This window comes from Anser anser (genome assembly GCF_964211835.1).
Source record: "Anser anser genome assembly, chromosome: 3".
NCBI lineage: Eukaryota > Metazoa > Chordata > Aves > Anseriformes > Anatidae > Anser > Anser anser.
In genome coordinates this window covers 21,787,453-21,812,017 of record NC_139722.1, presented here as the reverse complement: position 1 = coordinate 21,812,017, position 24,565 = coordinate 21,787,453, and the positions used below count along the sequence as shown (strand labels likewise).

The following is a 24,565-nucleotide window of genomic DNA, read 5'->3' as shown; positions in this document are numbered from 1 at the left end:
AAGTCTTTCTACTACAGATAAAATTTAAAAAGGTAATCAGCACAGGATATTAACACACAAAACAGGCTTTGGTCATTATACAGTGTCTCCTTGGCAAAGTTTTCAGGAAACCATGAAATAAATACAAAGGCAAAATCTGTCTGCAATCTGTTCACTAATTACAAACTCTCAAAATCTTTCCAGAAGAGGTGTATTATTAACTGTCTTACTATAATGTACTCCTCCCATGTTCACAGATGAAAATGGAAATGAGATTTTAACTTTTCTTTGAGGAGTTGCAGGTAACCACAAGTCGCACTACAGTTCAACACAATAGTCAAGTTCTCTATGCAATTACGCTCAGCGCAAACTGCACCTGAAATACAAGCAACAGCAAGCCAGGGAACAAACCGGTTTGTTTTAATTGTCGCTACTGAAAGGGGGGGGGGAAGAGGGAAGAAGTCTTAAGAGCTGCAAGCATTCATATATGTTCTATTAAACAGGTACTGAAAACAAGCTGTGTTTTTTCTTCTGCCTCTCTGAAATTAGTCTGTTAAATCAAACTCACAATTCCGTCCATATTCTGTCAGTTTCACCCAATTTATAACATTCTAAAAAGGATTTTAAAGCTTATTTTAGAAGAAATTGTTTTCCCTGTAATAAAAGAATGTAAAATTACTTAATCGTTTTCTTCTTGTCCATGTTATTGTTCTCATCAATTGATTTGTTCTGGTCACAAACTTATTATTTAAGTCTCCTCCTGCACAATAGCAAGGCATCATTAATGATACACCCTGTGTCATATTCTAACCCCTTAGTATCTAAAAAATAAGCACAAAGCAAGCATTTATCTGCAGTCAGAATTAGCATAAGACTTACTGCTTAACACTTTTGTGAGTCAAGAGGACCGGATTTCAGACTCTTTCTCCTTTCTCTCCAGAACTGTAACTTTATAATTAACAAGAGACACTTCAGAAATTCATACAAGTACCCTTATAAGCAAGACCTGCTAGCAATCTCTACAAAAGCAATAGCTCCAGAAAGCTGACAGAATACACAAAATCTTCATATGAAAGCAGATGATTTAAACAAGCTAAGTACCCAGTCCATCGCTAACTAGAACAGACTTCAGTGACTCTAAGTAGCAAACAGGACTTCTCCATATAATCCAATTTGTGTTTGTATTTCTCCAAACCATAATCCAATATTAACTCATTAAGAGAAAAGTTTACCTGTGTTCCTGTCAGGCAAAATACAGCAATGCTTCTGCAGTATGCCAGGCAGAACCTGTGGAAACACAGAAGCAGACATTAACATAAACGTATTTTCAACATCACATGAAGAAGAGATGATGATTGTCAGAGTGCATATCTGATCAAGCTTTGTGCTTTCATTCTCGATGCAAATTAACTGTTGTACGGTGCAAATTTGAACCTTCCTCATTAGGAACCACACACTGAGAAGAATGGTACAAGACTAGCTGCTTACTACTAGGTAAAGGTACTGTTATCCTCTCCCATAGACTACAATATTGAAAAGTTGAGTAAAATAATAAAAACACACAATTAATTGTGCTCAACTTAGAAAGATAGCATGTTATCAGTCAATGCTGCTGCTATTCCTTATTTTGCACGTTTAGCCCTGGGGCTACGAGGTTCAGCTTTTCATAAATCACTGAGGATCAGACTCCAGATCACAGCACTTCACTTCTCAGATGCCCATTTCCAGTAGCTAACACAAAACCACAGAAGTCTGAGAACGAAACTCAAGGGAATGCGGACAGATGAGGTCCTGTGCTTGTGGTTCACCACACCCACTGTGCTGATTGCCACTGGCAGCCACTGAGAAATGCTGAAGAAGCTTCCCACCACCGCTGGCCCTTTCTTCTGGGTAGGGACCTACGTTTCTTCACAGGTTTATACACTGGAGTCACTTGTTTTGGTGCTCCTACCAGCAGCAAACTATACTTGAAGCACCCAAGACCTATTTTAGTCTGACTTTTGCATCTAGAATTAACACCCTCTACAAGGCTATCAGCATCTGTAAAACTGCAGCTTAAAGTTTAACGGCTCTTCCTTTGCTGTTTCAGAGAAAAAGCCAATTAAAAGCCATGCTCTGAGATGTCCTCTATAAATTGTCTCGTAGGGGTCAACCTGTACCCTTTAAAGTCTGAAAGGCTCAAAAAAAAAAAAAAAAGCTTCGACAAACAGGAGACCAGCATAACCACTGTGTGGAAATACCGGCCTTCTAACCACTGAGAACGCCCTAGGCACACCACACAGCTCGCATTAAGTTTTAGAAATTCATGACAGAAGATACTTTAGGGCCTAGGGACCTTTTATCACAGACTGCTGTTGCAGTTTGGCCAAGGTTAACAGCTCGGGATGAGGGAATTGGACACGCAGTGCCCTGCGGCGACACCACAGGGCCCCGTCCCTCCCTGCGGCCTTGTCCAATACACACGCTGATAACCCCTGGGGGACCGACACCTCGGCTCCTCTGTCCTCCAGCACAACGAATTAAAGTCTTGAGAAACTTGCTGCACCATGCTTCCTCCTGAATGCACACATGCAGTGGCACTGCCACTGCAAAATTGTGCTTTTATTGGCGTTTTAACTTGAAGAGCCAGTCTGAGGGCAGAAAGCTGTCCTGGACACAAAGCTGCAGTGAGAAGGAATTCCCCCCCCCCCCCCAGCTCCTCCAAACTCTACTGAAAACAAAGCATTTAAATATAAGCTCTTGCAAAAATAAATCTGGCATAATTCTAAAGATGAGCTTTTTGATAAAAGGGAAAGCAAGGTGGGTTTAAGTGGTGGATGTTAGGCACAGAGTAATCAAGTCAGATCCACGGAAACTTCTCAGCATATCCCCCCAACAGATTATGAGGACACTGCTTTGTTGGAAATTCAATTTATGCTCACATTTGGGGCTTTATCACATTGTAGCACCTCTTGTAAACCTTTGGCTTGCTAAGCAGCTTATTTTTCTCAGACTCCTTCAGCTCACTCTTGCAAACATACACACGTGTGCTTTTGTCCCTGAGAGGCGCAGGGCTGTAGCTGCCGGGATTTCTGAAGGCTGCCAGGCCAGTGCTCCCTTCCCTAGACATGACATCGGTCACCAGCACCACTCTTGGAAGTCCACAAAATTTGATGGCAGAAGGAAAACCTAAGTTTCAGGGGGGTTCTTACCAATGTCTGTAAATACCTGAAGGGAGGGTGCAAAGAGGAAAAATACAGGCTCTTTTCAGTGGTGCCCAGGGGACAGGACAAGATACAACGGGCACAAACTGAAGCACGGCAAGTTCCATCTCAATATTCGGGGGCACTTCTTTACTGGGAAGGTGACTGAGCACTGGCACAGGCTGCCCAGAGAGGCTGTGGAGTCTCCTCCTTGGAGATCTTCAAAAGCCACCTGGACACGGGCCTGGGCAGCCTGCTCTGGGTGGCCCTGCTTGAGCAGGGGTTGGACCAGATGCCTCCAGAGGTCCTGCCAACCTCAACCATTCTGTGATTCTGTGATAGGCTTACAGCTACCTACTTCTGAGCCATGTACTGCTCTTTTTACTTCATTCTGTTGCTACCCTGTTTAAAGAGGTCCCACTGCCCTTACTGTAATGCTCTCAGAGCCAAAGCCAGGTCCATGCCTCTGAGCCACAGGGCTTCAGGAGCAGACTCACATCCTTTTGCCCCTGCAGTCTAAGGGAAGGTTGTTTTGGATGCATGTAAAAAATAACCATTTAAGGAAGCTCTATCAAAAAATGTTGTTGCAAGTTCAAGCACTCAGTGTTAGAGTCATTACTGTCCGCAGACAGACAAAGCTGTACACGCATGTGCATGTTTGAGAGCTGATGCTCCCAAATTTCTGTATGCAGCTAAATACTGCCCCTTCTCATCTCTTTCAGTATACGGAAGACCTTTCAGCATTGCCTCCTTAAGCAGAAATCCTTCTCACTTGAAGTAGTCACAAAACTAGCCTGCTTGCTTCAAGTAGGACTATTTAAGGGAACAGAGTAGGTAGGACTTGAACCAAAGTATCAGCTTGCCTTACCCACACTTACAGACAGCAGGAAGCCTGTATTTTAAGAAGAATCAATAGCACAAATAACAATATTCTACTAGTAGACTATACATCATTCTATACTGTTCCTTGAACTTTAAAAAATAAAAAAATCCAGTGATTCTTAGGAGTGCATCATAACACTTAGAAACTATAGCATTTTCCTTATGGCCATGGATATAAATAACAGCACAGTCTTATAGGCATTGAAAGCATAAAAATTAGAACCAGAGAACAAAGGAATCCTAAAATGAGCAGAGACAGTCTTTCAAAGCAGTGTAACACAAAGACTGAATTTTGAAAACACCCTGTCTTACTCAGACACAAAGTAACACTTCGTTCCTAGTGAATCTGTCACATTTTTTTTCCCCACATTCGCGAATCATGGAGAAGCATTATGAATTTATTATGAGCACCCAGTTAATCAAATTAAGGCTGAAATGAAAAGAAGAGACAGGAAAAAAGCAAGTCTGGAATAGCGAGACAATTTCATTGGGAAAAGAAAAGCTCTAGAATGTAATTTTTACATTCCTGGTAGGCATGATACAGATAAGAGAACAGTCACACTGAAAGGCACAAGCTTGAAAAACATTTGCTTTTCCCTTCCCTCTGCTGTCTTAAGTGTTAAGTAGGCAACCAGCATGGAAGAGGCTAAAACAATGCTGCCTTCTCCCCACCCCTTAACATGTTTACCCTGTACAAAGCCCATTTCTGGCTGGTAGGAGTTTGATATCAACCTCCCACTTACTTATCTACAGTATACAGATTTTTACACTGTACCCATCTCCATGGTACCCAAGAGCCTCTTCACACTGCTCTCCTCCCACCTTCTCCCCACTCCGTTCCTCTCCTCCCTAGGGAAAATGACATGAGCATTCCTCAGCAAAACTGTCACCTTTCCCTCTCTACATGTCTCTCCTTTCCCCTGATTCTTGCTTTTCATTCATTTGAATGTTGCAATCCCTGTCTTATTCCTTAAAATGCCCTTACATCTCAGAGTTTTTTCCTTATTTTCATAGGTAGACACTATATTTTATTATTATTGTTGTTGTTGTTGTTATTATTGTGGCTTGAAACTTTACCTGAACAGGTGCAATCTGAGTGACAATCTCAACCACAACCACAACCAGACCTGGAGTGGTTTCTGATAAAGAAGTCAGAACATAGGAGCAACAGCAGGGCTTCACATGCAGAAAAAAAAAAAAATGTACAGAGAATAGAAGATTGTTTTTGAATATGCTTCTTTTTCCTTGGGAAAATTAAAAAAAAAAAAAAAAAGAAAAACAGGTATCAATTGCATTAAGCTGAAGATTTAACCTTCAGTTGTTTTATAAGCTGTCAGCTGGAAGCTAAGGCATTGCAATACTAAATTAAAACTGGACGCAGAGACACAGAAATAGAATAAATAACACAGCAGGTAGTGTGTCCTTATCGCCAAGGTGCTTCCCTAGCAGTAGCCAGATTAGCTCTGGTCCCACAGTATACAATTACGTAATCGTGTAGCAAGAGAGCAATCTTAGATCATGGTGTCAGTGCAAAAACTTCCTCAGATTCAATAAAAACTTCTAATTGATGTCAGTGGATATTCGTCAGGACCTGTTCATAATTGTTTTCATTACAGCTTGCTGTGTGTACGTATATATATATACACACACATATTTAGACGCCATAATTAATGTTCAAATTAACACAATGTTCAAAATAATATATAGATCACCTATAGATATAGAAATGCAATAGAGATATGCAGAAAGCTTCTCAGAGCAGCAGAGAGTATTCACATATATTTATATAATATTCTTATATGTATGCTTCTTTCATTTCACAAAAATAAGACATTTGAGTTCTCTGCATGTTCACTGTGCAATACTTTTTTAGTGTGGTTTAACAAGGACTAGAATTAATTCTTACAAAATCTGTTTAAGTTTGGAAAGTACTAACACCTAACACAGTTTCAAAAAGGAAAGAGAAAGAATCATAGAATCATAGAAACATTAAGGTTGGAAAAGACCTCCAAGATCATCTGGTCCAACCATCCCCCTGCCACCACTATCACCCACTAAACCATGTCCCTAAGCACCAGGTCCAACCCTTCCTTAAACAACCCCAGTGACAGTGACGCCACCACTTCCCTGGGCAACCTGTTCCAATGCCTGACTGCTCCTTCTGAGAAGAAATGTCTCCTAATTTCTAACCTGAACCTCCCCTGGCACAACTTGAGGCTGTTCCCTCTAGTGCTATCACTGGTTATCTGTGAGAAGAGGCCGACCCCCAGCTCCCCACACCTTCCTTTCAGGTAGTTGCAGAGAGCACTAAGGTCTCCCTGAGCCTCCCCTTCTCCAGACTAAACAACCCCAGTTCCCTCAGCCGCTCCTCGTAAGACAAGGAAGAAAGAGAGAAAGAGAGAAAGAGAGGAAGAGAGAAAGAGAGAAAGAGAGAAAGAAAGAGAGAAGGAGAGAACGAGAGAACGAGAAAGAGGGAGGGAGGGAGGGAGAGAGAGAGAGAAAGAAAAAGAAAGAAAGAAAGAAAGAAAGAAAGAAAGAAAGAAAGAAAGAAAGAAAGAGAGGAAGAAAGAAAGAGAGGAAGAAAGAAAACCTTACAGAGAAGCTGAAACATGAAGTAAAATAATTCTACCATGAAAAAATGCCTCTGTGAAATTGATACCTACTCACTTAAAAGGATCTGCTGCAAGAGTATGTTCAGACCTTTCAATGCTATTGAATGATAAAGATGTTCTGATTGCTTTCTACTCCACTTATACTGTTAAAATGGCTATAGGAAAGTAAACTGTGTATTATTTTCTCTCATCTATTCACATTTGTTTACTAAATTAAAACGTATTGCTGGAAAGTAAGTTAAATGAAGATAAACGGTTTCCTAGGTCCAACATTACAGAACTCCCAAATCAGAGTAAAACTCAAGGCAGAAGTTAAAGGGTGGTGTATACATTTCCAGAAGGGAAGAACATCGGCTTGATTTTCAAGTCCCAAACTGTGACGGGATATTTGTCTCTGCTTTTTACGTCCTAGAAATCCAGTGATCCCAAAGATTGCAAAGGTAGAATATCACCTTTTGGCCACGCCAACCACGCTGGCCATCTACATGGTCCTTATGTTTATGTTCGACCTCTGCCACGGACTGCCTCTGAGATAAATCCCTATCCTCTTAACCTCCCTCCCCCAGCAGACTATTATAGTTAGCATGTGAAACATTTTAGTGGCAAGATTATGGTAATATTCAGAAGAAAATCTGTCATACATATGGTGGGCAAATACATACAGGTTTACAAAAATATTGAGAAAACATATTACGAAATTTTATCTTTACTTATGCATTGATGATTACAAAGAAAGGGTCCTTGGGCAGAGCCATCTCATAAAGTGTCCTTTGCATTTTATTTGGAAGCAGTACTGTACTGGAGTGAATAGAGTTTAGATGTTTTGGTGTGAACCAGTGAGTTCCTGTATTTTTGTGTTTTGAATGTTGTGTCAATTTTTTAAAAAAAGTCAGGCACCCCCTAGGCATTGCTATCTGCATTGCTCAATGCTAAGCATTGCTTCTTCCCTACAATCCGCACAAATTGCAAAGAAGGAATTGTAATTTTTTTTCATTCTAAGGATCTTATCCATTATATCTCCGTATTTGCTTTTCCTTGTATTTGTCTTGGAACTTATGTTTTAGGCAAGATTTCCTCATCAGCTGCTACAGAGATGTTTTGAGATGGTGTTTGTAACAACTAGATCTTATAAACATTTGAAATTCTGCACTCTCACTTCTGTGAAGGTCTTTTGCTGTCTCTTGTCACTGCAGAGGCATAATCTATTTGGGTTTCCTTTTTATTATTGTTTCTCTCTTTTGGACTTGATACCTGAGGATTTTAGACGTCTGCATTGTCAGTGGCACTGTTAAAAGGTGAAGGTCCTGCTCATCTGTAACCTATTCCCTGCTTCTCATTCAGCAAAAAGGAAGTGTTCAGGATTCAGCCTTTCGCTGAACCACAGAATCGTTTAGATTGGAGAAGACCTTCAGGATCATGAAGTCCAGCAATCAACCTGACCTAGCAGTCAACGAACAAGCAGCCAGTTATCCAACAAGTCTGTAAAGGTATTTGCCCTCAGACAGAGCATGAGAAGTAGGCAAGGTTTCATGTTCACAAGCTGTTGTGTGATATGGACCATCATAAGCTAAAGGGTTATCATTACAGCATTACTCTGTTTCTTCTTTCAAACCAGTCAGGTACTTGTAACCAGGTGCTGAAATGGAAATGCTTTATAACTGTTTGCAGTGGGTTCAACCTACAAGAAGCTGAATCTGCACTTCATTCCGGTCTCACAAGCATCATTAGATTTTGTTATGCTTTTTAAGGGTTATCTAGGGATTGCATCAACACAGTATAATGGTATCATTTCAGCTCCTCTAAGTACTCAGAGGCAACCTAAGATTACCAGTGGCTCTTTTTTAAGTCCCACTTGAAGCGGTTAATGGACACAACTCACACTGCCATCAGCAACACTACCAACAAACCAGCCCTTGAAACATCTAGCTCTTGAGGAGAGCGGCAGGACCAGAGGGCCCTGCCCTTCCAGCTCTTACCCAACCATGTGCGTGTGCGGTGCCAGAGCAATACCAACCCCATTCATAAGTTTTGGGTGCCACAATATAAGAAGGACATAAAACTGTTAGAGAGCGCCCAAGGGAGGACTACGAAGATGGCAAAGGGTCTGGAGGCGAAAATGTAAGAGGAGCAGCTGAGGTCCCTTGGTTTGTTCAGCCCAGAGCAGAGCAGGCCGAGGGGAGGCCTCATGGCGGCCTGCAGCTCCCTCACGAGGGGAGCGGAGGGGCAGGCGCTGAGCTCTGCTCCCTGGGGACAGCGACAGGACCCGAGGGAACGGCATGGGGCTGGGACAGGGGAGGGTCAGGCTGGGGGTTAGGGAAAGGTTCTGCACCCAGAGGGTGGTTGGGCACTGGGACAGGCTCCCTAGGGAAGTGGTCACGGCACCGAGCTGCCAGAGATCAAGAAGCATTTGGACAATGCTCTCAGACATAGGGTCTGATTTTGGGGTAGTCCTGTGTGGAGCCAGGAGTTGGACTCAGTGATCCTTGTGGGTCCCTTCCAACTCAGGATATTCTACGTTTCTATGATAACGGCAAAGCCAGAGGAAGAGATCACTGTTCACATGGAAAATATTGACTCAATTTTTAATGTATCTGGTGTGGCTGAAAAACAGTGAAGCTTTTTTAATGTCTTTCAATCATTCCCTGCTGGCTGTCAGCTCCTCTGCCCTCCCAAGGAAACAACCTTTCACCATGGCTTCTGATGAGCAGCACCCTGCTGCAAAGACAGGCTGTGCCAAAATGTTTCCCACCCACTGCGGCTCGAGTAGGAAGGCTGTCTTGTCAGTTTATTCCATTGTATTCTGATGAGATGTCCCAGGCTTGTCCAATTATGTTACTTCAAGGCTTCACTAGATTGCTGTTGTCCAATATCCAATTTCACATATTCACTGGTGAACTTTCACGCTAATTTAATGCCAAAACAGAAGTTGCTAATGATTCATCTGCTTTGTGTTCTTTGGAGTGAAAGCATTCTCTTCTCTCACCATCCTGGACCTTAGTCTACCATTCCCAGTTAGATACCAAGAACATAAAGAAAACACGTTTATTGAAAGGACAAGTTATATTGAAAAAAAAAAAAAAAGACAAATCATATTTACCACATATCAAATACTTTTATGTTGTATTAATGTATTTGTCATAGCATATCAAATCACATTTAATGACCTATATTGTCTCCTTTTGATTTTGAATAAAAATAAATGTTGGGTTAAGGAAGATATATCCCAGAATTTTTCTGAAAACATTACAATATCCATACTAATATGTTGGTGTTTTTTTTCAGATTGTATTGCATCTCAAGAAAATGGATTTTTCTTAAAACCCTTTCCACAATTAAAGGAAGTATTGATACCAACAACAGAAGCAATGTTTCTGTAGCAGAATTTTCAAATAAAAGTGACAGACATTTAAGTAATGAGGAACCCACTGACTGCATAATCTATTCTGTACATCTGAATCAAAACTAAATAAGGGAAAGAAACACTAGAAGAAAAGTTGTATTGTTATAAAGCTCCATACACTATTTTTTTTTTATTCCTTTTATTGAAGTCACCATGGCAAGTCAAGCTGAAACATGAGTTTGATCATTTTTTGACGGCCCAGGAAAGAAAATATTATTGTCACTATGACACATTTCAGATTCATTTGCATTAGCATGAACTAATTAGAATTGTCCTTTGTTTAACAAGCACTTATAAACATGAAATATTTTAAAAGTTATCATCTAAAGTATGCTCCCTTCACATAGTTCTCATAAAAATATAATATGCACACTAAACAGAGAACTAGGCAAGTCTCTGGAAAAAAATAAATTTATGTGTTCCAAAAGTTAGCAGCACATCTTGCTGTGAAGTGACCCAATTAAATAACTTAGAACTGCCTTTTCCCTATATCATTATATTTAATGATTTAATGATATAGGAAAATAACTGGTGGTAGTAGCAAGAGCCTGTAAACCTATTGCTTTCTGACTTCTTCAGTATTTAGACTCTTTGAGAACAGTACATTAGCAACAATAACACCTCCTTTACATCTTTCACTTTTCAGAAGAGTACACTACTCCCTGACAGACCAAGACCTTGCTGTAGTGACCCATGTATTTGTGAACTCCAGGTCCAATTACCGTAATTGACTGCACTTAAAAGAGAATCTACAGATTACTTATGATGCCTCAGACTAAACACAGTGTGATAAACACAGGTCCATTGGGAACACATCAGTTTGGTGTCAAAATAATTGCACTGCTGTCCAAATTAAGACCTTCAAAAATCTGGATCTGCAATGTCAAAGTGCTCTGAATCTGAGAGATGATGATGCCCCCAAATGGACACAGTAACACTGCTGGGAGGAAAAGACCAAGACTTTTCAATTGATGCTATAATTTCTTTTTCCAAAAGCAAATGAAGAGGAGGATAAATCTCAGGACAAGAGCAATTATATTTTCAACTTTCCTTCAAACGATGTGTTTCTAACAAACTCAGAAGAACAATCACTGCACTACATATAAAGTGACATAAACAAATTCACTTGCACTTGCAACTGGACCCAAGAAACAGGTTTTGGTGTAAACTAGAAATCACAAATATTTCTTTCATCTGTTACCGCCATATGCAGCAGTAGCATCTCCTACCTAGTGGCAATACCTACATGCAGGATATCCTACTCTCTGGTGTGGCTCAGATGATTCACAGGTCAGAAATAACTGTAGCAGACCACTAATACTCCAAAGGTTGGTCACAATTCTCCACAGATAATCTGCAGAGGCATGAGCCCAAGCAACATCTTCTTCTGAAGGAGAGAGGGCCACAGACTCCCCTTGTCAAGGGACTGACAAAGGTCCCCACAGTGGTGGAGGGTGGCAGCTAGTCACTTACAGGGTTTGGAAGGGGAATGAGCCTGATCCACAGGTCACAGAAAGGAAGCAATGGGTAATAACAGCTGGATATTCTCTTCCAGGGAGTCAACGACACTTATCTGCTGACCAGACCGGCTGTCTCAGGAGTTTGCTGCTTGCCTGGAGTCCACATCCTGGATGTCCTACAGCAATGGAAGAGGTTTACCTATCCCCTGGCGTCACTCCTGAACTGTGTGTCCAGGGGGATCAAGGAAGAAATCACTTAGGCCAGCTGGATATGGCAAGCCCATAGAGCTGGGTGGGATACAGTGATGAGTGTGAGTCCTTGTTCTGCTGTCTTTGGAAGGTGGTGACCTTCTCACGGTGAGGGACTCAGGGGATCCTGAGAAAGACAAAAGGAAGCTAAAGAGGGATCTAATTGCACTGAAAGCATTATGGAGAAGACAGAACAAGACTGTCCTCATAGGTGCACAGTGAAGGGATGCAAGGCAATGGTTTCAAGTTACAGCAAAGGAAATTGTCTGGACAGCAAAAAAAAAAAGAAAATCCCAGAGAGGCTGTGGAATCTCCATCCTTGAAGATTTTCAAAACTGAGATAGACAAAGTCTTGAGAAACCTGCTCTAACTTTCAGAGCAGCCCCACACTGATCAGACAGTGAGACTAGACAGCCTCTAGAAGTCTCCTCCGACCCAAATTACTCCACAGTTGTAATATACTAGATTTAATGTACTAATGGAGTCAAAAATCACCGTATGATATACACTAAAAGGCAACAGTTCCTCCATCCTCCCCCAAATTTATGTATAATAGACAAATGCAATTTCTATTTCTACTAACGAATCTTAAATGTGAATAATGAGCACATTCACATCTACATGCAAAACCCAAAACCCAAAAGCTGTACAGAAGCACAGCAGCTTTAGGAGTCAGCTAAAGACAGCTATTCCCTCCGAAGTTACAAAGTAGTCACCCCAGGGCTGCAATTGTTTAATTAATTTAAGGGTAAAATGTGGAGAGTTATTTGGCAGAAGTCACTTATCTAAAGAAATAATTGACTGAGTTATTATGATTTATTTATCTTTAAGCATCTGACTGTTTAGAGAAAACAAACAAACAAAAAAATCTAGTGCTTGCATATATATTTTTGACCAGATAAAGCAACTTCATTTTCATTCGCTAAAATGCAAAAATGCTAATAGTAATCCCTTTTCCCTCCACGTTAATCTATTTAGCTACAAAGTATGCGAGTCCTTTGCAATGCCTAGACTGTGAGGTCTCCTAGTTGGAGATTACGGTACTACAGGGGTACAGATAAGCGATGATGTCGTGTGAGAGAAAGCGGTCCTCCAGGGGAAAAGCCTGCCCTGCCGCTGTTCCTGGCATTGTGGTGCTGTGAGGTTCCCCAGCGTGGTCGGTGCAGATAAAAGCAAGCACAGAGCAAGGCCACAGGACACCACAGTAAATGATGTCAGCCTGGAGAATTGTAAACCCTTCAGCAGAGAGGCCCTGGCTACCTCCCCGCGCTCCTTCTGCACTGAAGGCGGCCGACGGGCTGCACGCACGTGGGAATGCACACGCGCTGCAGAGACAGGTGCCGGAGTCCCCGCGACGGAGATTTCTGGTCTCCTCGGTCATTTCTCCCGAGCAGAAGTCACAGTCCTCATCATGAGTCACCTTGGATCCTAAATGGCAACCTGTTCTGCTCACAGGCCTCGGAGCTGCATCGCTGTCAGACAGACATGGATGCTGCTGTGGCTGCAGCAGCCTGCGACAGAAGCACACAGAGGGAAAAAAACCTTCCCGACTCAGGAACACCCCAAAAACAGTGCTGGAGAATGTGGAAGCACCCGGCAACTGAGGAGAGGGCTGGACCTGGTGGTACCAACATGCATCGTGCTTGTGGTGCCTCAGTGGGCAGTATTTAACCCCTCAAAGGTTTTGTCAGAGCAGAGGTGAGATGATCTTCCCGCTTCTACCTCGCCCACGCACAGCTGAACAAAGCCAGTCGTGTCTTGGTCCCCCCAGGTTTTGTTAGAGGAAAGCTGAGACGCTCTGCTGGCTTTCGTCTCACCCACACACCACAAAGCCAGCCGTAACTTGGTCCCTCAGGTTTTTGTCTGGGACAGTGCTGTGGAATGCCTTTATACTGTGGCTTGTTACCAAAAGTCTTTTTAATTCACATCTTCAATAAATTATGAGATTCTAATGCACATATTATTTACACAATAATAATATATACAAGACAAATGCCAGTGAACCCTGAGTGTTATTCCTCCTTGCTGTTCTGGAACTCTGCTTGTAAAGATTTACATGTGAAGCACAGGGATCCTAAAGATTTTGATACCTGTATTTGCACTGGAGAAGCTCATCCATTAAACACATAAAACAGAGTAAAAGTCCTCCCCTGCATCTTTGTTAGAAGGAAAGTAATCTTCATTAAAAATGAAAGTTTATGGTTTTGTACCGGGTCTTGGCAACAAAACTCTCCCAATGGCCTGCTTTATTCTACTGTGTAGGAGTCACATATATACAGAGAAATTCAGTTCAGAAGTTATGAGTAAGATGAGCAAAGTTGTTTAGTTGTTTTAAGCATAAAAGTTAACTCACACACACACACAAAACAAAAAACCAACCAAACAAAAAAAAATCCTGTTTACCTGCATTTATGGTACTGATTTCAGAGACCTTTCTCACTGTGAATCGAATCACAACGCGTGTATCAGAAGTGAGTGGTGGGTCATGACTTGAACTAGCAACGAAGTCCCCTAAGAGTTTATAATTTATTACTGGTATAACTATGACATATGGTTGCTTTCAGAAGGTATTTGCTGTATCTAATTTCCCATTTATTTATAGCTGAGAAATAGAAGTCACCTATACATATTTCCATCTACACACAGTGGGAAAATTGAAGTCCCCATTGTATTAGGACCAGAGTATACCTGTTAAAATTATGTGGTATTGTACTTCAAAGGTGACTTTTATAATTCTGCCACTTTGGAGCACTCTCTTTCCTCAACAGGACAATGGCAGAGATGAATCAGATGTCTGCAATTTTATCTAGCTGTCTCCTCTGGCCAGGTGAAAGATGGCCTGAGAACTGCAAAGCAGGCATAGTTTACCCAAGTCCATTCTATCATCTTTTGGCCCAGCATACTGAGGTAGCAGCACACTACAGAATTCATGCATACACAGAACTGGGGCATTTCACTCCTGATGGACCACTGCAAGTGACGGCAGAAAAACAGAGAAAGAAGGGTTATTTTTAGGAATACTTATTTCACAGATTTAGGTTACACAAGTCTTTCATGCAAAGACAGCAAACAGAGAAGGATGTCTGAGCCTTGTTCATGCCCTTAGCAATGTTTGATGGTACAGGCGGATATAGATTTCAAAACACGAAGTGACTGCCCATACCTCCATCCTCAACAAGCAAGCATTCTTATGGAAATAACAGCTTTCTCTTTAAAAACAAAATTTGTCTTTATTACCCATGTTTCATTCAATATTGAACAATATGACAGGTTACGGCAAGACCCAGTCATCTGGGGAGATTTTGCTGAAGGTGAGATAAAGCAAGGATAGGTCTCAGATAGCAGGGTATAATTTTTTCAATTCCAGATGAACAGATTTTCTTCTGGTGTGGATTTTTGAAGAAGGAGTGCATAATGTGTGCAGTCGGGTTTTGAGAATACAAATGGGAAGAGCAGCAGGGCAGTTTTAATCTGTGAGCTGATGATACCATGCTGTTAAAACTGTGTTGCTTCCATAAATTTTTCTAATCTTTTATCAGCTCAGGGTCTACGTACCACTAGAAAACCGGAAGATGTATCCATAGAAAGGTTATTTTTGATGCCTATAAAGGTGAAAAGAGAGATCAAAAACCTGCACAAAGGTCTCACCTGAACTTAACGGTGCCTAGTCCTCAGCAGGTGACACTTCTCCAACACTGTGGGATGAGCCAAGAGATCTTAGATAATCCCCAAGAGCGTCAACAAAGCTGGTGATGGAGATGACAGTGTTGCCTCACCTCTTGAGGAATACGCAATGGAGGCACAATTTATCCACAATCAGGGCGACTGAGTTGCAAGTCAAACATCTGCCACATGGAGATGCTAGGCTCTTAGCGTTCAAAAGGCTGTCATGGTCCATTATTGCGAGATGAGATGCACCTTTTGGGATGATGATTTCCTCCACTTTGCACAATTAGCAAAATGTTACTCAGATCACAAAGGGCTCTACAATTTAGCAGTCAGAGGACCTTCTAAAAAAAAAGCAAGTTCCTGCCTTTTTTGCTAACAGTCGTTTAGGTGTTTTGTACAATGAAGAATTACTTTCACGGGGTCCAGTGAAATGTCCCCAGTGATCCAGTACCAGAGTGGGTTAGAGCACTCTCCCAAGAACAAAGAAGACCAAAGGTGGACACCTGACTTTGAATTAAGCAGAGTGTTCGGACCTGTCTCAGCTATATCCCAGAAGAGCACGGAAAGTACACCTTTAAAAATAAGCAATTACTCTTTCCTTCAGCTCTGTATGCTTTGGGAGTTTGCAAGGGGCAATGGGGCTGCACAGTTTTCTAGTTTTCTTACAATTTTTTTTTGCTGTTCTTTTGCAATGCTTCTAGAGCCTTCATTTCTATCAGAGAAATAAGTACAAGAACTGGTGGAAAGATAGGGAAACATTTTTGTTTGTAGATACATATGTGGAAAAACAGTTTTTATATATGTTCTTTCTTAACTATAGGCTATAATAAATGTAGTTTTAAAGGGATTTTTTTCCCCTTCCTTCTTGGCTATCCAGTTGAAAATACGTTGTTTTCAATCTGTTTATTTTTAATTCTTCCTTTCGTGCTGCTTTCAAGGAAATGTCACCTCCTGAGAACAAAAGGTTAAGACACGTAATGCTGAAATATATAATCAGTCTGCTTGACAAGCCTAGCCTGCTGAAAACATTGAAGAACAAGTAACTGACTAGTAGACAAACCATCTCCATTGGCATATGCTCCTGTTTCAGCATTTTAATTATTCTCATGGGTCATCTGACCTTCAGACACTTCAGCACTGACGTTACCACATCCCTGGTAAACTCTAGCAATTTGTGCTTGTTTGTTTGTTGTTTTGTTTTGTTTCAAGAATGGAATTCTGCCTCTTCAAACTTGAATCTAGAATTAGCAATGAAGTTGCTTGAGCCTGTTCCAACAACATGGTCCTGACAAAAATACAAAGGGGCTCTTACACACTATTCTTACTGTTTACTCAAGACAAAATGCTATTAAGTTACCCAAAATGTTGGTCTGATACCAGCCAAGACTCCAAAGGGTAAGTGGCCTGTTTATTTACACAAATATTCTGAAAGGCATTTTGGTAAATCAGTGTGCAACAGAGGTGTTTGTGTGGTTTCTGAATGCGTGACAAGCATTAAAAAAATCCTTGCTATATTTGCAGGTTGTAATGATATAAAATCTTTCAAAATATTGCCCACTCAGAGTTAACAGGGAGTACACACCTGGACTCTTCTGACAGCTTAGGAAAGCACTATTGCAATGTCTCAAAAAAATTTCAGACTGCCTTAGACCAGTTTTTGTTATTTAAATACACAAAAAGCCAAGAGGTAACTGCAAGTAATTGGCTGTCCAGAGTGCTTGGAGTAAATCCTATGAAAACTAGGGTGTATGTTGCAATCAATACAGATTTTACAGAAAACAGTATGCAGTCAAATGCTAGGAATCTTTGGACGTTTCAAAATATCACCCTAGAATCTTGAAAATTTTCAATCCTTTCTGATTTTCCTGTGATTACTTTATATTATCTCACAGCAGTAATGACAACTCATTTTGTTGAATTCTCTGTTTATAACACTAATAGGAGACAGTTGGATTTATGAGAAAGAGCAGAAACATTATTGTTATGTGACATAATTAAGAAATTCGTATCAGTGCAAATGTGAAAAAATTAGTGTTAAATAGAATCAAAGTTTTCTAAGAAAAACTACTTTTTTTTTTATTTTTTTTTTAATACTGTGGGTATTCCCCTTTGACTTAGCTCCAGGAAAGGATGCTCCTTCCAATACCATAGTGAATTTTGTGGCAGGTGAATAAACATTCCCTGTCAAAGGTGACCTGCTATTTCCTGACCATTTATTTACATGTAAGATAAAGGGAGCAAGAGGAACAGCAAAATTATGTATATGATCATATAAGGAAATGTGGTCGTTTGTATTTTTTCATACATTGGGATACTAATGGAAAAATACTTGAAGACCTCCCTCATATTCACTTATAAAAAAAATATTTCTTGCTGCAGTCTATTCAAGTTAATGGGTATGCCATAGTCTAAAAAAAATAGCGTGAATGCTGGTCCACTTCTCAGTGCTGGAATCCTCGCTGGCATGTATTGTGCGCTTGTCATCTTGTATAAGAAAGATTTAGAACAATTTGTAATGGGAAGCAAACACTTGGCATCCTTTGCAGGAAATCAGACACTTAAAAGCATGAAAAATCGAAAGTCAGACTGTGGTTAAAGATTTAACAACTGGCATCAGGGATGAAACAAAGCAATAAGGCTTTGTTTAAGATATTTGCACAGTAATGTCAGCAGAGAGTAAGATTCACGAAAATTGACATGTGACTGGCGGAAGGTGTGCTTGCTCTTATACTCAGGGCAGTGATGTCCTGCTGGAGCACAGATGCTCACTGCAGTTTAGTATTTTGCTGAGATTAGTATCCTCTCATGAGTCACTTACTAGAGTCCCAATTCAGCAGTCTCTCCACATTTAATCACACACTTAACTTTTAAGTATGTGCTTTAGCATTTTGTTAGGACACAGCATAGATGTTATTAATAGTAAATGTATTATTAAATTAATAAATATTTAAATTAGTGAAACTAGTAACATTCACTACATACATGTTTGGGTCATAACTTTAAAGCCAATGAGTATTTCAGCTGAGAAACTTAATGCACAACAACGTAATGCCAAAAGTAAACAATTGTCCTCATTTGCTATCATTTCTTAGATAATATTTAATTCTGTGACCAGCATGTCAAGGGAGGTGATTGTGCCCCTCTGCTCTGCTCTCATGAGGCCCCACTTGGAGTGCTGCATCCAGATTTGGGGTCCCCTGCACAAGAAGTGGGACTGTTAGAGTGGGTCTACAGGAGGGCTACAAAGACGATCAGAGGGCTGGAGCACCTCTCCTATAAAGAAAGGCTGAGGGAGCTGGGGGTGTTCAGCCTGGAGAAGAGAAGGCTCTGGGAAGACCTCACTGCAGCTTTTCAATACTTAAAGGGGTCTTATAAAAAAGATGGAGAAGGACTCTTTACTCGGGTAGGTAATGACAGGGCAAGGGGGGATGGTCCTAAAACTAAAAGAGGATTGACTTAGATTAGACATTAGGTGGAAATTCTTCACTGTAAGTGTAGTGAGGCACTGGCACAGGTTGCCCAGAGAAGCTGTGGATGTCCCATCCCTGGAGGTGTTCAAGGCCAGGCTGGACAGGGTTTTGGCCAACCTGATCTAATGGGTGGTATCCCTGCCTATGGCAGGGGGGTTGGAGTTAGAAGATCTTTAGATGTTAGATGGTTGGAGTTAGGTGATCCCTTCCAATCCAAGCCACTCTATGATCTACGATCTGTGATCCAATACAGCTACGATGCTGACATCAATATCTATACCCTATGTTTTGCATCCCCTGCATCACCTTATAGGTGCCAGCCCATCTCATGGTAGTCCTGAGCATGGTTTATTACACCTTTGATACTTTTGGAGCCTTTCGCTGAGAAAGAGAAAGACCACACTGGACAATAGAAGATGACAACTAATTGGCTAGTTTTTGGCTTATGGAATCCATAAACAGGGCTGTGAGTATGGCTACTTTGAATACTCAACATATTTCAGACTTTCTTTGCAGAAGCAAATTAGGAGAACACACTGTTGATTTCTAATTATTAGTGTCATATATATATATAATATATATGTATGATGATCGTTCTTTCATTTAAGGATACTTCACTCATAAATGTAAATGTAAGTTTTGAAGGATTTGGTCAGTATTTTTCTGTTTTAGTGTCTAAGAATAAAATTGATCCTTCAGGCACTGCTTTGACGATGAAAACATTCACTAAATCAGAGGCAGTCCCATGAGGACAGCAACACCACTTCTGTTGACTCAGTCACACTGGAGCAGGTGGGTTTGGATTGAGAAGATAGGCGTTGCCACCAGTATAAGCAAAACAGGGATATATAGTGTATGTTCCTGTACTTAAAAATTTAAAGTTTTTATTTCATACAATGTTAGTAAAATGAAAGAGTTTGCATTTTCTCGTTCTTAATTTGTGTTGTTTTGTAATTGGCTTATTTATCATTTTTAAACTAATGCTGGTTACATTTACTTTTTTTTTTTTTAAACTAATACAAACTAGAAGAGAATTTGGCACTACTCTCTAAAGAGCTACAACAATGTAGGAATGAGAAAGAAAGTGTGCATAACCATTCCTGGGATCTGGGGCATAATGCTTTGCTCCCTGCTGCTTTGCCTGGCACCACAAGCCCAAAGAAGCAAAAGCCATAATGTTTAAATAGTTCAATGGTCAAACTTGGCTCTACCACGTGGTGCAAAACAATCATTGCTGAAGTATCACAGAACAGCTAGACCATAAAAATGAACCTGGCTGTAGTTCAAATTAACGCAGTAGTCTTTCACAGTATCAGTACATTACTAATAGCATTTGTTATAGTAACAGCTAGGAGCAATAACCTTTTGTTCTTCTAGTTTACACAGACATTTTCTGATGTACTATAGTGAATGATACCACAACAAACTAGAGGTGTTTTTTTGTTGGTTTTTTTTTTTTTTTCAATGAGGGGTGATCAGATAAACAAGAACACAGAAAATGTGAATGTACAGCCTGAACCACCTGAATTTTGGGTGCTATTGTACTTCAGAAAAGCATTATTAGTTTGTGCTTTTACCAAACAGGCAATTACCTTATATATTTCTATGTACACCTTTACAGCCTACATGGTATCCTAGGTATGTTATTCAATAAACTCTAAAAATAGCAGAGTAAATAGACAAAACAGCAACTCCTTAGTCTTCCCACATTTTACCTGATTAGACAGCATTATAGCTTTCACAGCAGCAAATACTATAATTAAGTCTATCAATTTCATAACATCTTCACTGTGTTCACCTGCTCATTCTCCTTCTCCAAAATTATCCTTCTATAGCTGGTTTCATCCAAAGTAGCATCTGGGATCTGTGATTATAGTGTTGGCTTTATTGTGGCTGCTGGTTTGGGGAAGTCCATAAAAAACCTGTTCATCCCCCTGAGTTAGGTATATGGGACAAAAGAAAACAAAGACGGGTTCACATGCAGACTAGGGGACGGTCTGCTTTGGGACGGCTGTTGAGGTTCCTGCCCCTCGCTACCCACACCGTCCTCGTCACAGAAGTCATGTCCACATCGGAGGTAGCTCAGCTATCAGACCATCAAGCAGTATTTGCTGAGCTGTCCCTGCTTGCAGCATGGAGTTCTGGAAGGTGATTAAAAGGGATGAGAGCCAATGTTGCCGGTAGCAGAAGAGGCCATCCCACTCCTTCCACCCGCTGCCCCGACACCTTCTCATATGCTCATTTGGCTGCTTATCAGGCCTATGCTGAGCCCATTCACTTTGCTGGCAGAAAACGAATCCAGAAATAAATTAATAAAAAAGTAAGCTAATTTCTGCTGGTTACTGAGCTAGATCACCTCCAAGGAGAGGGCAGGACCACACAGCCCTGGCTGAGGGGAGGTGAGATGGAGCAGAACCACCGCACCTGATGCCAGCAGGCCAGCGGCCTGACAGACATGAGCTCTGTGCTCACCCTCCGACTTCACCCCAAGTGCTGATTTTTACAGCAAACCCTTTTGTTAGGTGTTTAAAAGATAAAGCGAGTCCTTTAGATGAGACAGCCCTAGATCTGAGGGGACAGTGACCTCGGCAGGAGGAGTGAAGGCAAGAAGCACGTGGAGGCAGCCCAGGGCCTCAGCCTGCCTGGCTCAGCTGAGGCAGATCACAACCTTTCTTCTCCCTTCAAGAGAAAACTTGAAAGAGCTTAAACATAAAAAATCGAAACTTGACAGGAAAGAAAAACAGCAAATTCTGCAAGAATTGGAGACAGGAGTAGTCAGAAGAGTTTTCAGCTGAAATCTGCTTAGCATGATGAAAAGCAGGCACCGGGCCTGGCTGTATCAAACCCTCCTAGGGGAAACCCACGTTGGAGCCCTTACACCATCAGCTACACTTTGATAAGAACAAAGGTCATATCTCATAGTGTTGATATAGCCAAAACCAATTTAAAAAAATAACTAATCAAAATCACAAACTAATAATCAGGTTTCCAGAGAATTATCTTTGCCCAACACTGTGGCTGTCATTTTTGCCTTCTTTTTCCTTCAAACATATCTGATTTTTTTCAAACCACCAGGACAGTGAAACTGCTATATGTGAATGACTCCTTCTTGTGAAAAACTCTTCTGTGTTCTGTAAGCATTATAGGAGCTCAAAAATTATGTAGATACCTCTTCTGAGATTGCCAACGGAATTTATGTGCAGTTTGTAAAATGTACGTGAGGTTATAAAACTTCCATATCACTGAAAAGATTTATGCATGTGAAACCTGCTACTTCTGGTAACATTTCCATTAGGTAACTCCCAGGACAGTGAAAGATTATTACACCCTGAAGACATCCATACAGGTAAGATGATCATGAAACAAAAGGCAGGTGAAGGACCAGGCATGACTGGGTAGAGCAGTTCGCTGCATTTTTCTTCAGAGAGAACATGTGAGGCAGGGAAATTTCCCTGGATAGCTTCTGCATTTCATTCGGTGACTATCTAAACACAAATACACAAGATAGCCCAGGAAGCAGGGATCAGAACCACACACCATCGCTGCCAGCGGAGAGCCCTAAGCAGACAGCTGCATCTTCCTTATCTCCTCCCGGAGAGCAGCTACATTTCAAAAGAAAAGCAATACAGAGTTTTTCTTCTCAAAAATGACCTATAGCAGTTACAAGACTTATTATGACTCATGTTTAAACCTCCAAGGGCTGAAAATAAGACTTCTTCAGCTGCCAGGGAAGGAAACTACTCTGTAATAAGCTAGGGCTAAGATATACCCTGTGAATTCAGCTCCTGGAGACAGGCACCTGACTTAAGATCCTTTCAGATCTGGACCCGAGAGTCTTAACTGCATTCCCTAACTGCACTTATCTAACATTTTTCATTAGTCAGCTGCTCCAAAGCAGGTCTTGTTCTTGTACTGCACACAAAGATCATTTTTCTTTAGGCAGATTGCTCTTGAATTTAATGTTAGATGTTGTAGCATATGGACCCATTTGCAGATAAATTCACAATATCTTACAAAATTCTGGCAATGGAATAACATTCTGCTGTATGTGCTTTGGCCTCAAGAAATCTTCTTGTGTGCTAAGTATAAGTATTATAATATTAAAATGAATATATTTGATCTCTCATTCTGTCATTATAGATTATCATTATGACCTTACGCTAATGTGCTATCTTCCACATGTCCAGTGATTTACAAGGCTCCCTCATGTCTTTAAACAGGCTGTTAAATATGCAACAAAAGCATTATATCTCTCCATTTCCAGTCTAATCATGTATTGCTGCATCTCTGTTCTTTCCTGAGGCTTTTCTGTTTTCCAGAAACCAAGGGCTGTAGTTACAAAAGACTAATGTAATTGGTGCCTATTTCTCTACAACATCCCGTGTAAGATGGCAGAGGACAGCAATAACACATCATTAAAATCAGAAATACACTGACTCACTTTTAAAAACCTTTTTCTTTTTATTAGTCAGATAGTGGCTTGGAAGAGGAAATGAACAACGGTTCTTTAGAGCATCTTCAACGGTCCTTTGTAGTTCACATCCAAAGCACTGGCAACTGAACTGTTAATGCATGTTTTCTAGAGAAGAATTGAGTAGACTTGTCCTTTGCTACTCTTTTTTTTTTTTTTTTCCCCTCAGAAATGCTGTGGAGCTCTTACAGAAGTCCCAATCCCATGCTCCAGATGGGAGAGCATGATGGCTCACTCTCTACTTATGTGTTTGGGTTTCTGTCCAACAAACAGTGACGGTCTGGCCTGAGTACTCAGTTGAAGGTGCTGGGAAATGCTCCAAAATCCCCCAGTTCAGATGTGCCCAGAGAAGCTCTTCTGGCTATATTTGTTACTTTTAGCATCTCATGCAGTCACGACTGAAACACATCTCACACTGATTTCAAAGGGAAGCTAGATGAATCCATACAATGAAACTGACATTTGCATCACACTGACCTTATGTTTTTATAAACCTATGCATCTTTACCCCTTCCAGAAGGGCTAGAAACAGGTACTTTGGCTACTTGCTTTGTGGTGGTCGCTGCTGTTTGAACTCTACTAAATGAGCTACTCAGGGAGGTTATGTGGAGAGGCTGCTGAGCTAAAACACCAAGAAGAAATGAATGGTGTGGATAAGAAGCTACAACAGCATTTGCAACTGGCAGCAAGAGGTCTGGAGGAGATATCTGGTCCGTGCGGAGTAACGGGGAGAAAGATTTTGAGGCACGGTAGAAAACAAAGCTGATGAGAGAGGAAGAAGGAGAGAAACAACCTCAGAGGCATCCACAATGCATATTGCTATAGCTCATTCAGAGTTAGCTCAGGTGCTAGAGGAAGGTGGCATACAGGGCTCCAGCACTGCTGTGGCTCGAACCGCCGCCCTAGGGCTAGTTTTGGAGGAGTACAGTGACAGCCAGCTTGTTCCTTTTCCCTGTGATGCAGTGCCTGTGACACGGTGAGATAACGAGTTGCAGCGTGGGGAATCCCACGACTTTCACGTCAAGCAGCAACCATGCAAGGCGTGCCAAGAGACACTGCACTCTGTCAAAGCCATCGGGAGTGCAGCAGAGGTTGGTGCAAACATAGCAGGGATCTGCCCCCTGAGAGCTGTAAAACAGACAGTGGTTGCTGGAGGATGACCAGATCAAGCAGCAAAGGAAGATCTGGAGA

General features: G+C 41.2%; 1 protein-coding gene across 1 annotated transcript in view; it reads right to left on the bottom strand.

Moving 5' to 3' along the window:
* The window catches only part of DLGAP2 (DLG associated protein 2), a 465,089-nt gene that overhangs the window by 381,549 nt on the left and 58,975 nt on the right, over positions 1-24,565 (bottom strand). The window contains exon 2 of the mRNA XM_083831130.1: positions 1,212-1,266. Coding sequence (XP_083687256.1) covers positions 1,212-1,266 — 55 coding nt within the window. The remainder of the gene's footprint in view (positions 1-1,211; positions 1,267-24,565) is intronic.